This window comes from Dipodomys merriami, unplaced genomic scaffold (genome assembly GCF_024711535.1).
Source record: "Dipodomys merriami isolate MVZ:Mamm:240054 unplaced genomic scaffold, mDipMer1.0.p SCAF_1, whole genome shotgun sequence".
Taxonomy (NCBI): domain Eukaryota; kingdom Metazoa; phylum Chordata; class Mammalia; order Rodentia; family Heteromyidae; genus Dipodomys; species Dipodomys merriami.
Genome location: NW_027202270.1, coordinates 30,577,284 through 30,591,278, shown reverse-complemented (window position 1 = coordinate 30,591,278; position 13,995 = coordinate 30,577,284). Strand labels below are relative to the sequence as shown.

Below are 13,995 nucleotides of genomic sequence, written 5' to 3'. Positions count from 1 at the left end.
CACCTCCCTAGCAAGAGGAAGACCTTGATTTCAAATCTCAGTACCATAAAAAACTATAAACAATTAATACAAGCATATTAATAGGAAAATAATATAAAACAATACTCATCCTGAGTAGCAATATAAAAAAGTATTCATATTCACTGATTCAGTATTTCTGACTTTTGAAAACCTATCCAAAGGAAATAATTCCACAGAGCAAAAGTGACTATGTCCATAGCCATATTCTCTATAACACAGAAAAATGGAAACAGCCTACCATTCTAACATAGTAATGATTATGACAAAGGTTTAATTCAGGCATTAGAAACAAGGATTTTTAAGCCAAGTACCAGAGGCCCACACCTATAAATATAGCTACTCAGGAGTCTGAGATCAGGACTATAGAAATTCAAAGCCAGGCTGGCACCTGTGGCTCACACCTGTAATCCTAGCTACTCAGGAGGCTGAGATCTATCTCAGGATCCCAGTTCAAAGCCAGCCTGGGCAGGAACATCCATGAGACTCTTACTTCCAGTTAACCCACCAGAAAAGTGGAAGTGGTGCTGTGGCTCAAGTGGTAGAGCACTAGCCTTGAACTGAAGAGCTCAAGAGACAGTGCCCAGGCCAAGTTCAAGACCCACAATCAACAAATTAATATATAACATCAGGTTTTATTCGGTTGCTCAGTTTCATTCAACTGTCTTCTGAATTTACCTTTCAGGTGTTTCAACACTTTTCAACATTTTATCCTTCTGACTAAGACAAAGAGATCATAAATTTGCTTATCATTGGGAAAAGTTTGGTCTCAAGTATGAAAGTGTCTTGTGTCCGTCTGGGTGGGTGGGTGTCAGCTTGGGATAAGAGAAGCCCTCAGGCCCATTGGTTGGTTTATAGAGTTGTCCAGGCAGAGATTGTCAGTGGAGAGCTTTAAAGAACAAACTACAACCTTAATGAGATTTCCCAGGAGTCATTGCATCTCTTTGTTTAAAACCAGAAAGCAAGCTCCACCGAACTTCACCTCGTCAATTCCCCCTTTGTTCAAACCACCTCCAGCCTAGAGAGAGCAAACACCCTTTCTTTCTCTCAAGCTTTATCTTGTGTTTTGTGTCGGTACTTTGTGGGGATTAGGACTTCACTAGTGTCCTACAAATCCTGTTACATTTCAATCTCATCTCTATTCCTCAAGTCACAAAGCCACTTCTATGTCCTCTATCCTATCTCTGGAGCTTGCATCTTATGAGTTGACTGCAGCATAAATTCATACTCGGGTTCATGTGTCTAAATACTCTTTCTAGATTCCAAAGACTCATTTGTAATCCTAGTGTGGTAGGATCTGGGGAGAAGAAAACACATGTGTGTGCCTGTTTGAGGATTTCACAGATGGCATTCATGTCTCTTTTCTGACTTCCTCTTTCCGGACAATAGACCCACACATGCACTTGTGTAAAAGGTTTAGTGTAATCTTTTGTTTCAGTGTCTCGCTAAGCCATCCCAAGCCCTGACTGTGATTCACCCCTGCAAAACAGTTATCTAAAAGAACCACCTACTGAGCATTAGCCTGGTCTCTTATCCTGCTTAATGTATATCTCTTGTGTCTAGCACAGTCCTGGGTATATGGATGAAGCACACAAAATATTGTCAAATAATTTTCTTCTGGAGAAAGACTGTAATCTTCAGAAGTTCATCATTCACAGGAGAGTTTATAATCGTCACAGGAGGAGATGCTCCTGTTTTAGCTTCAGTGATAATAAGGTTCAGCTGGCATTTCCTTCACAGTTCATTCAGTATTTAGGTTCTGCCCGTTCTTGGTTGCCAGTTGGTACTTGGTATTTCATTCTCTGGTAAAACGTTAGGTCTCATGCAGACTACCTGGAGATCTCGGTGATGCTGGGTAGTATTGACTGTAGCATAGATAACCAAAAGTAAATTTCTCTGTTTCCCATTCAGAGAGAAGGGCCCTGTGTGCCCCAACTGTCTTCCATCTACTCTCCTTCTAGACCCAGTCTCCCTCACCCACTCCCCACTTAATAAATAGGACTTCACTCAAAGGCTTTTCTTTTTGTCAGTTGTGGTTTGAACTCAGGGCCTGGGCATTGTACCTGAGCTCTTTTGCACAAGGCTAGTGCTCTACCACTTTGAGCCACAGTGTCACTTCTAGTTTTCTGGTGGCTAATGCTAAGAGTCTCGTGGACTTTCCTGCCCAGGCTAGCTTTGAACCAGGATCCTCAGATCTCAGCCTTCTAAACAAATTTCATCTTCTGGTGCCAGCTTATCCACAGAACTACTTTATCTGCCCTCAAGTTCCCTAGATCATATAAGGATGATTTCCTGAAAGTGTTTGATTTTGATTGCAACATCAAAACTTTTATTGATTGACTTTTCACAACTGTTATTCCAATGAATTTGTATTTATTGATCTGTTGGTTGCTAGCAATATAACATCTTCCTACTGAAGTCCTTTTTTCTTTTTCCTTTCTTTTCTTTCTTTATTTTATTTTGTAGGTCTTGGGGCCTGAACTCTGGGCCTGGGCACCATCCCTCAGCTATTCAGCTCTAGGCTACTTCTCTACCACTTGAGCCACAGCACCACTTCTTGCTTTTTTTGCTTATGTGGTGCTGAGGAATAGAACCCAGGGCCTCATGCATGCAAGGCAAGCACTCTACCACTGAGCCACCTCCCAACCCCTCCTTTTTTTATTATGAACAATTTCAAACATATATAAAAATAAACAGAATAGTAGAGTACACCTCCTTGTACCTATCCAATATATTAATGGCTGTCTCCCTGTTATCTTGGGAGGGTTTGAGTAGTAGAAAATAACCGCCAGTGGTTTTGAGGTTTATGTACATGGGTTAAGAATCTCTTCCTTAATCCTTTAACAGTCCTGTGGTGGGTCCAGTTATTATTTCCATCTTACACAAGAGGAAATAGATATCAGAATCAGGAGGATGCCATTCACACATGAGATGTGGACTTACAAAGAGACCTAGGATCTGGGGACCCCATATAGCCTTACTTAGATCCAGTCTACTTCCTTACTGGCTGTATGTTGTTAAGTAAGTTTGTTTATCCTCATTGAGACTCAGTTTCTGTCATGGGTAAAGGATAATATTTCCCCTTGAGTTCATGACAAAGATTAGGTGAGGCATAATAAAATAGGACTCAGAACTTGCAGGTATTATTAGTGTTCAAACATGGAAAAAAAAAAGAAAAGTCAAAAAGCAGGAGTAATTGGAAGGAAGACTACGAGCCAATCTATCCACCTCACCCCACCCCTGCCCCCGACTCCCCACCCCTTTCTCTGGTTCCAAGCATCTTCCAAGCCAGCTGGAGTGTATACCTTTGTTCACTGCTTAAAATTCTGCCCATTAGAGACATTCCTTGAGGTCTCTCATAACCCACTGTGATTTCTTTTTCTCTTTTAAGTAATTGTTTTCCATCTCTCCCTAAGAGAACAAGCCTGGCTGTCTAGGAAGGCAAGCAACATGGAGCCTGGAGCACCAGATCACTCAGGGAGTGTCACTACTCCAATACAGCTAGGTTCCAGCCTAAATACAGCCACAAACCTCTCACAGGGGCAGAACCGATCACTCATTTGGCTCAAAAGTTTTCTCCTGTAGTTCACACTAAGCCAGATAAACGATGATTTTGTTGTGTCAACAAATCACTTAATTAAATTGAGAACAATATCAATTAGAATCCATGGATAAGACTTAACCTTCAAATAGTAGAAACTCTGGAGTTAGTGCATCCCAGGTTTCACTATTCAATATCTCTTTGAGAAGAGCCATGAGATGAGCCCTATTTTCTGAGTAGGGAAACTGAGGCACAGAAAGCTTAGTGAGTAAACAAGTCACCCCTCACAAAGGCTAAGGTTGCTGCGTTGCTGTCCCTGCCTCTCACCCTCCGCCATGGTTGCTAGTTATCGGGCTAATTTGCTAAACACTCTGGAGAATATAAAATCTCCTTTTATAGAGTTAAAGTGTAAAATAAAAAGTTAATGAAGAAAGAAATGCCTAATAGGAGAACAAGAAATTTCTTCCCTGGCTAAAAAACCGACCTTCTCTCTACCAGGCCTACTGGTGAAACTTTCCTGAGATAATCCATTCAGATATTTTGCTATTACCAATTTACCCTTAGAACACACACACACACACAAAAAAAAATGACCCAGAGTCAGGCTCTGATAGCTCACACCCGTAATACTAGCTACTCAGGAGGATGAGATCTGAGGATCCAGGCTCAAAGCCAGCCCAGGCAGGAAAGTCCAGGAGACTCTTATCTTCTGTGGCTCAAGTGGTAGAATGCAAGCCTTGAGCAAAACAGCTCAGGGACAGTTCAAGTCCCATGATGGACAAAAAGGAAAAAAAAAAAAGGTGAGTGAGAACCTCTGGTGAGTGAGATGGGCAGAATGAATCCAGATGACCAACACAGGGACTGCTGGCACAGTCGTGGTGGAAAGAAGCAGGCTATGTCTTGGGGACCTGGAAAGAGACAGTTACATACAGGCAGGCTGGATGGTTGAGATCTGGAGGTCCCCTATGGCACTCCGCCCTGGAGAGCTCTTCCTCTCACAGGCCAGGGGAACAGAGACAGAGTCTTTAGAGGAGAGCCCTGGGGGCTGGTGGAGGGGGGGGCGGTCAGCCTTGCTGTGGGCTCCAGATTAGCCTGAGGTTGATACATGGGCCAGGCCCTCAGGGCCTCTCCCGGCAGCCTGGTCAGAGAAGCTAGTCATGTTCCACACAGCTAGCTTTCCCCAATTCTACTGCAATTTTAGGGTCCATAGGCTGCCTTGAGAACAAATAATTGGCCCAAGAAGGCCGAACACTAGGAAAGCAGCCAGGCCCTTAGCTCCAGACAGGAATGGTCATTTCCAGAATTCAGTCTGGGATGGTTTGGGAGGGAAGGAAGAAGCTCAAATCCCAGCCCTACTTCTCCCCCATTCCCAGTGACTAAATCTCTCCAGTCGCCCTGCCCTACCAGGATTGGGGGAGCCCACAGAAGAAGTGGAGAGACTGAGTCCCAGCCAAGGCAGGGAGGGGTGCCTAGTCAGAAAAAGAAGCAACTCTTTTCCATTCGAATGTCCTGTGTGCACCGAGGTTTGAGGTGACAAGGTGAAGACCCTCTGTCAGGGTTTCAGTAAAGGCCTCCCAGCAGCACTGAGATAATGGCTGGAGTATTCCCTAGCACAGCAGATCCCTCCAGCTGCTTTCTACCCTTCCCACTCGCCCCAGCTCAGCTTGCCCACAGGTTCCCAGAGACTCTTGGCAGTGCAGTGGCTCTTGGGGAGAAAGAAGTTGTGAGCTGCGTGGGAGGCAGTTAGACTGCCAGCCTGTGTTGCAGCCTCCTTAATGAGGGACAAGATCTCTCCTTGGAGCCATTAAGCGGCAGCTACAAAGGTGGGGAACCCCAATTAGAAAGGAGTGGGAGACATCAGGAGGAGGCCCAGAGGAACGCCTTCAGGACAGATCCTTGCCTTTGGGGACTTTGGGGATCAGGCGTGTCATGGTAGCTGCTTGGCTTCAGAATCTCATCTCCTTAGCCATGCCAAGACGACTTGTAGAGCTAACTCAAAATATGCAAAGTGAAAAGAGGAGGAAAAAATTACAGGGGAAAAGGTTTTTCCCTGGGTCTGCAGCTCAGATACTATGATCCAACACTAAGCAAGAAAATGATAAATTATTTACTTAATTTTAATGATACCCGCTTTAAGTTTTGCTGTATTTGTCCCATGGTTATTTGCATACAGCCCATATCTCAATTGAATAGCATTAAGTTTACAGCCTGGATTTTCCAATGCTCCCTCGGTTAGAGTGTAAGATTAGCTCTTGAATTCATTAGCAGTCATCTCCTTTTAAATGTCAGATAGCTATTTAAATGCCAAGCACTTATGAAATGCCTCCTGTGCAATTCAAATCAGCTTTACCAAATTAACTCATTAATCTTTATTGTTTCTTTTACTAAACAGAAAGGCTTCCAAGTGTTTTAAGCTGAATATTAAAAATACTGTATAGATGTACACTATAGATGAAACATTTTTTTATTCACATCAATTTGTACAAAGCAAGGGATGGCTTTAGAGTTTCTGCTAAACTTGTCATCTTTTCCATTCGCTATTGAGTCGTCCCCACTAAAGTGTATACAAAAACAAAACCAACTAAAACTGTAGGCAGGGCAGGGAATGTGGCTTAGTGGTTAAGTGTTTGCCTAGTATGCATGAGGCCCTAGGTTCAATTCCTTGGTACCACATAAGATTAATAAAATAAAAGGAAAAATAACCATTAAATTAAAAAAAAAACTGTAGGCATCTCTGCTTTCTTTCAGTCCTCTTTTTCCCATTTTCCACCCTTCCATTTAGCCTTGTATTTTCTTCTCTTTCCTACACTTTTAGAGTCCTTGGCCCTTGGGTATCCTGCTGTCTTTGCCCTCAACATGCTCAAGAGATTTGAGTATCAGTTTTGATTACTGTACCCTGATAACAGAAGGGATCTCACAATGCCAAAGATGGAGCCCAGACTTTCAGGGAAGAGCAGGCTAAGAATCAGAAACTCTCCTTTCCAAAGAGTTCCTGCTTGAGTTTACTCTCCAAACAATCAGATCACAATAATGTAGACTGCTAAAGATCAATATCTTTATCTTGGGCTGGCTCATTCCCTCACTCCTCCCCACAACGTTTCAGCACTGGGGCTTAAACTGAAGCCCACTTGCCTTTTTCACTCAAGGATGGTTTTCTACTACTTGAACCATAGTTCTACTTCCAAGTTTTTGTTAATGAATTGGAGATGAGTCTTTTTTTTTTTTTTTTTTTGGTCGTTCGTGGGGGCTGAACTCTGGGCCTGGGCACTGTCCTTCAGCTTTTCAGCTCCAGGCTAGCTCTCTACCACTTGAGCCACAGTACCCTTCCAGGTTTTTTCTGCTTATGTGGTGCTGAGGAATTAAACCCAGGGCCTCATGCATGCAAGGCAAGCACTCTACCACTGAGCCAACTTCCCAGCCCAATAAGAGTTTCTTATCTGCCTTCAAACCTTGACCCTCACAGCTCAGCCTTCTGAGTAGCTAGGATTATTGGCGTGAGCTATCAGTGCTCAGCTGATTGGCTCCTTCCAGTCATCTAGTCTTGACTCCAATGTCACTTCCTCAGAGAGATCTTCTCTGACCACCCCAGAAAGTCACCCATTTCCGATCATCCTTAATTAGGAATGATAAATTTGATGATCAAGTTGATCACCTCATTCCTCATCTTCCCTGACCACCTGACCAGCAAGTCACTCATTCCTCTCAATTCCCATCACCATCCCCCATCCTCTATCACTATTGCATCATCTCATAGATGAGTCACCATCTAAAATCATCCTTCTTAGTTAAGTGCTTATTTGCTGACACATGGTAAGGTACTCGATAAATACCAGTTTCATGACTAAATAGAAACCACCCAAGCACATGACTTGCTTTCCTGGATTCAACTTTCTGTCTTCTATCAATAACTCAGAATCCTCTGTGTTTAATCTTTTCTTTCCTCCTATCTCCCAAACTCTTTCTCCCTATCATTTATTTTTCTAGAACTCTTAAAAATAATAAGCAAAATCACAACTGTGCATTCCAGTTGCTGTAGAGATTTCACTGAAAACATCTCACTAAGTAGAATTACTGGCCCTTAACATGAAGAATTATTATAGAAAAAGATTTACAGAGGAGGCAACAATGCTTGATAAGAAATGTACTCATTGCCTTGCCCATGTAATTAATTATAACCCCTCTGTCCGGTATTTTCACAATAAAAAAAATTTTTTAAAGAAAAAGATTTACAGGTCAACTTTTCTCAAAACCCCCCAACTCCCCACTTCAGTCAGCACCATTTAAGGAATTAAAATGATTCCAGGCATTGGAACTGGTCTTGGCTGTGTTTTTTGTCCTCCAGCCTAATACAAAATCTTCCTTGGGGATAATGGTGAAATACTGATAATTAAATCAGTAGTATCTGATTTCTGTTTATTCCATCCATGTTTCATGCAAGACTGTAGAATCTAGGAAGATCAGAATGCTCTGTCTGACTCAAGCTTGGACCAAAGGTTTCCATTTGATCTAGAAAAGAGCAAGGGGATGTCTGCCTGAGAAGCTAATCTGATATATGGCTGAGATGACAAAAAACTGGCTATGTATTCATAAAAAAAAAAAATCCTTATCTCTAGCCACATTTCAAAACAAAGGAAAAGGGTGTGGGTGTTCATTGGAATGATGGCTGCTTGTGGTAACCCACCAACTGTTAATTCCTCTTGAATGCTTACAAGTAATAGAAATGTTATGGGAAGGAGAGTTTATGGCTGCCCAGAGAGACAGACAGACATCTGAGAGTTAGTCTCTTAGAAAATATGGAGATGATCAAGTCCCCACCCAGGGTGATCTCATAGCACACTAATGTATATGACCCCCAAAAGTCAAGTCTGAAAAAATAACAAATAGCTTTTCTCTCTGGGAGTGAGAGACCAGTGCCTTGCAGAAGTCAGGCCTCTGGAGGTCAATGCATACTTCCTATGAAGATGTGTCTCTGTCCCCTCTCCATTTCCAGCGAGAGGGACCATACACTAGCTGCCTCTGCTGTCTGTCACTTATATATCCCTTACATCTAAGCTGTGTATTAGAACCCTGAGTCAAGCACTGCTGTGACTTGGGAACAAGACAGCTATGGCCCCTGTCTCCCAGAGCTTCACCATTTTGCAGTGGAGGGGGGGTAAGGGGTAGGGGGTGGAGAGGGACTGAATCACCTGCTGTGAATCACCGTCTGACATGATTTAAACTTCATGGGCTGGGAAGGTGGCTCAGTGGTAGAGTGCTTGCCTTGCATGCATGAGGCCCTGGGTTCGATTCCTCAGCAGAAAAAAACAGAAGTGGCACTGTGGCTCAAGTGGTAGAACACTAGCCTTGAGCTGAAGAGCTGAGCTGAGGGACAGCGTCCAGGCCCAGAGTTCAGGCCCCACAACTGGCAAAACAAAAGCAAAAACCTTCATTTCCTTCTTTGTTCTTTCCTCCCTCTCAGTGGAAGGGAGGCACATTCTCCATAACAGTGGGGACTTCTGCCCACATAAGGCACTCTGTGTGGCACAGAGAGGACACTTAAAGCTGTACACACCTGTAATCCCAGCTACTTGGGAGGTGGAGGTAGGACAATCTTCATCCAAGCCCAGCCACAGCATAAGACCCTATGTGAAACAAATAAAAAATAAAAGTGGTAAAGTACCTGCCTAGTAAGCATGAGGTCCTGAATTAAATATCAAGTACTAGAGGGATTTTTTTAATACCCAATACATATTTATTAAATAAATAAATGAAACTGGGGAGATAGAACCAGGCAATAATGGCCTCATAAACCTAAGCCTATTGGCAGTGGTCTTAGAAAGTGTTAAACAGAAGAGTGATGTGGTTAGTCTGCATCTTGTAAAGATCACCCAGTTGCAGTTGCAGGGTGGAATGTGGGCTGGAAGGCAACTTTCAGATCAAACTGTGCATGGTAGTGACTATAGAGAGCTGGCCCCAAATACCAGTCTCCCCAGGCCTCCCAGACTCCTCTTGTCTAATTCTCCTTCCTTCTCAGCCACATTTATTCAAGTGACACTTACTTTCCTATTTTTTTTTCGGGGGGGGGGAGTCAGGGGAGTGCAGAGGGCAATAATAAGGTTTGAACTAGGGCCCTATGCTTGCTAGGCAAGTACTCTACCACTTGAGCCAAATTTCCTGGTTTCTAGCCCTTTTTCTTTTTAGTTTATTTTTGATGTTGTGTTTTTGTTTGGTTTGGTTTGGTTTTGCAAGTAGGGTCTGGCATCTCTTTTGCCTAGGGCTGGCCTAAAATAAAACCTACGGCCTGCCACATAGCTGAGCCCACAGGTGCTTGCCATCATAGCTGCCCTTGGACCTCCATCCTCCAGATCTCCACCTCCCACACAGCTGGGATTATATGCATGAGCCACTGTGCCTGGTTCAGACCAGGTTTTCTAATATACCAAATATATTTTCAGCTCAAAAAAGAATTGGAGGGCTGGGAAGGTGGCTCAGTGGTAGCGCGCTTGCCTTGCATGCATGAGGCCCTGGGTTCGATTCCTCAGCACCACATAAGCAGAAAAAAAAAAAGCTGGAAGTGGCGCTGTGGCTCAAGGGGTAGAGTACTAGCCTTGAGCTGAAGAGCTGAGGGACAGCTCCCAGGCCCAGAGTTCAGGCCCCACAACCGGACCCACCAAAAAAAAATTGGGATCTTGCTATAACTATATTTGCTGTAAGGCAGGTTTGATTTGTAGAACTTATAGAAATATAAAGATCTCATTTTAAAAAGGAGTCTTAGAGCTGGGCACCAGTGGCTCATGCCTGTAATCCTAGCTACTCAGAAGGCTGAGATCTGAGGATTGTGGTTCAAAGCCAGCCTGGGCAGGAAAGTCCCTGAGATTCTTTTTTTTTTGTGGGGGGGGAGGGAGGGGGGGGCCGGTCATGGGGCCTGAACTCTGGGCCTGGGCACTGTCCCTCAGCTCTTCAGCTCAAGGCTAGCACTCTACCACTTGAGCCACAGTGTCACTTCTGGTTTCTTTTTTTTCTGTTTATGTGGTGCTGAGGAATCAACCCAGGGCCTCAAGCATGCAAGGCGAGCGCTCTACCACTAAGCCATCTTCTCAGCCCTGTCCCTGAGATTCTTATCTCCAATAAACCACCAGAAAACCGGAAGTGGCGCAATGGTTCAAGTGGTAGAACACTAGCTAAAGAGCTGAGGGACGGCATTCAGGCCCAGAGTTCAAACCCTATGACCGACAAAAAAAAGTCTTAGGGATTAGAGGCATGACTCAGTTGTTAGAATGTCGGCCAACAAGCCAAGTGTCATGAACCCAGTGGAGTACTGGCTACAGATGACAACAACAAAGGAGTCTTAGAGTTGGGCATGGTGATTCACTCCTGTAATTCCAACATGCTAAAGGCTAAAGTAGTAGGATCATAAGCACAACTAACCTGTGCTGCACAGCAACACTTGGTCTCAAAAACAAAAACAAGCCAAGCACCAGTGGCTCATACCTGTAACCTTAGCTACTCAGGACACTGAAATCTGAGGATCATAGCTCAAAGCCAGCATGGGCAGGAAAGTCCAAAAGACTTTTTTCTCCAATAAATTACAACAGCAACAACAACAAAAAAGCTGGAAGTGGAGCTGTAGTTCAAGTGGTAGAGCGCTAGCCTTGAGCAAAATGGCTCAGGGACAGCATCCAGGACCTGAATTCAAGCCTCAAGACTGGAAAAAAAAAAAGAAAGAGCCTTGGACAGGGATTTTAGCTCCTTCATATGCCAGCTGAATGACTTGTGAAAGTTGCTGAGCCTCCCAGAGGCTCCCAGATTCCTCATCTCACAGGGTTGTTGGGAGGATTAAATGAAATAATTACAAACCTGGGAAGGCCTCTTTCCCTTCTCCGGACACTCTTAACCAGTCTTTCATTCTCTACACCTATGGGGTCCCCTGTGTCTTTGGTGGTAATAAAAATAGATGTGTTGCTACTAGTGTGAGAGCGATGAAAAGAAATTGCTTTTTATAAATATTAGGGGATTTGGACTGGCTCTTGTCGCAATGTGTATCATTCTTGTGAAAGCTGGGCTTTCTGTTTCTCTCCCAGGGAGCCAGGCAGTCCTTGGAGGCAGCAGCTCAGAAGACAGGAGAGCCTCAAAGCTGTATAAATAAAGGGCTGATATGTTCAAACGAAACAGAAGTTTACACGTGCAAGCTGCACATCGACATGACGCCGTTCCTGAAGGTGAACTCACACTGAGAAGGCGAGGGGTTTTATAGACACATACACAGGAATTCCAGTTAACACACTCCTGCATGGTGCAAAAACAGCTTCAGAAGTCCCTGGGCGCTTCTACTTTATCAGAAGGGATAGAAAATGAGGCAGTTGGTAGCAAGATGAAGAAAGAACAAATTAGGACAGTAATCTCAGTGAGCCATCGGGGACAAATCAGTTGGGTATCTGGTTAGAGTGGTGGGGACAGGGAATAGAGAAGAATAACTTTGAATCACCTTTGAAACAGTCAAATGTAATTCATTTTATCTCCACAGTAACTAACAGTGCTACTGGTTTACAAGTATGACTTGGTAAAGTTGATATACCTGCTGTGAAGAAGTCTGATTGTTGAGTTAACTATTTAGAAGTCAGCTATAGATTCTCTTGGAAGTATTTGGCTTTGTTTTCTGTTCTTCAAGTGCTGATCTCCCAAACGTGATTGGTTTCTGGTTAAGATACTGAGCACTCTAATGAGGAGAATATCTTTGTCTATTTTTAGAATATTTGCTCCCACCCCAGCTTCTAACACAGTCTCTGGCCATGGAAGGTGCTCACCAAATGCTCCAAGAATTAACCCATCCATTTCAACACTCAGCTTTTTCCTACCCATTCTTTGTACTTCTCAGCACTAACTGAACTGAAAACAAGTGACCATGGAATCCAAGCAACTGACCGGGAATAGAAACAGGGTTGGCATGGAAGGAAGGCTTCCACCATGCTACCTTCAAGGGCACCATCCCTTGAAAGAAGGGACTCTGAAAGACAGAAATAGGGAGAGGAGAACTTCCGTCAGTGAACTTTCATCCATGGTCCCCTTTATTCTTAGCAATCGTTTACTTTTTTCCTTGGGACTTAGAGTCCTAAGGCTGGTACTTCCTAGGATAGTGATATCATCATCATTATCAATATTCCATTTAGTCCATATGTGAGCACCTGGTATGTATCTGGCACTTTCGCATACTAGATTACATCCATCAACACAACAGACCAAAGTGGGCTTAGAATGTAGATCAGTGATGGAGTCCTCTAGCATTCACAAGTCCTAAGATTCCAGTCCCAGCCCTGCACCACTCCTCTAAAAAAACCACAAAAATACAACCGCACACCAAGGCTGAACACTGGTGTTTCATGCATGTCATGTTCGCTACTTGAGAGACTGAGACATGAGGACCACAGTTCCAAGCCAGCCTGGGCAGAAAAATCCATGAGGCTCTTATCTCCAATTAACCAGCCAAATAAACAACAAAAAAAGACAGAAGAAGAAGTGTGGCTCAAAGTAGTAGAGCATCAGCTTTGAGTGACAAAGCAAGAACTCAAGGCCCTGCATTTGTTAAAGCCCCAGTATTGTGCACTATGTGTGTGCACATGTGCACACGCACACACACATACACACACACTACTCCATATCAGACCAAGTTCTCTGCTCTCTCCAAGGTAGTACAGGGAAAAGATCCTAAGCAACAATAAATTAAGTGCATGGTATGGTAAAAAGATATCCTTGGGCTGGGAAGGTGGCTCAGTGGTAGAGTGCTTGCCTTGCATGCATGAGGCCCTGGGTTTGATTCCTCAGCACCACATAAGCAGAAAAAGCCAGAAGTGGTGCTGTGGCTTAAGTGGTAGAGTGCTAGCATTGAGCTGAAGAGCTGAGGGACAGTGCCCAGGCCCAGAGTTCAGGCCTTACAACTGGCAAAAAAAAAAAAAAAAAAAGGTATCCTTGCTAAGGAATTACAATAAGAACATGTTTATTTATTTATTTATTGCCATTCTTGGGGCTTGAACTCAGGGGCCTGGGTGCTGTCCCTGAGCTTCTTTGGCTCAGGGCTGGCATTCTACCCCTTGAGCCACAGCAACAGTTCCAGCTTTTTTTTTTTTTTTTTTTTTTTTTTTGCTTATGTGGTAGTGAGGAATCAAACCCAGGGCCTCATGCATGCAAGGCAAGCGCTCTACCACTGAGCCACCTTCCCAGCCCCAAATGTAATGCATCTTATCTTCACAGTATTTCATTCATTTCTCCTTGGTGTATGTAGGAAGCATTGCACATTTCAGGGGATGCGGGTAGATTTTTAAAAATGGAAGCAGCACAAAAATGCAAAGAAAAGTAAATAATCGCAGTTGCTAACATTACTGAGCTAATGTTACTGTGTTAGGCTCTGTCTTAAATTTCATGTACATGAACTCATTTCATAAGAAGTAGGTAACAGGGCTGGG

The 13,995-nt window shown here is 43.7% G+C and overlaps 1 protein-coding gene across 3 annotated transcripts in view; it reads left to right on the top strand.

The window, feature by feature from the left end:
• Positions 1-13,995, top strand: part of LOC138825050 (uncharacterized protein KIAA2012 homolog) — a 118,653-nt gene that overhangs the window by 66,916 nt on the left and 37,742 nt on the right. For all 3 annotated transcript variants that reach the window (XM_070019431.1, XM_070019437.1, XM_070019421.1), the window contains exon 13: positions 11,620-11,757. In XM_070019431.1, coding sequence (XP_069875532.1) covers positions 11,620-11,757 — 138 coding nt within the window. The remainder of the gene's footprint in view (positions 1-11,619; positions 11,758-13,995) is intronic.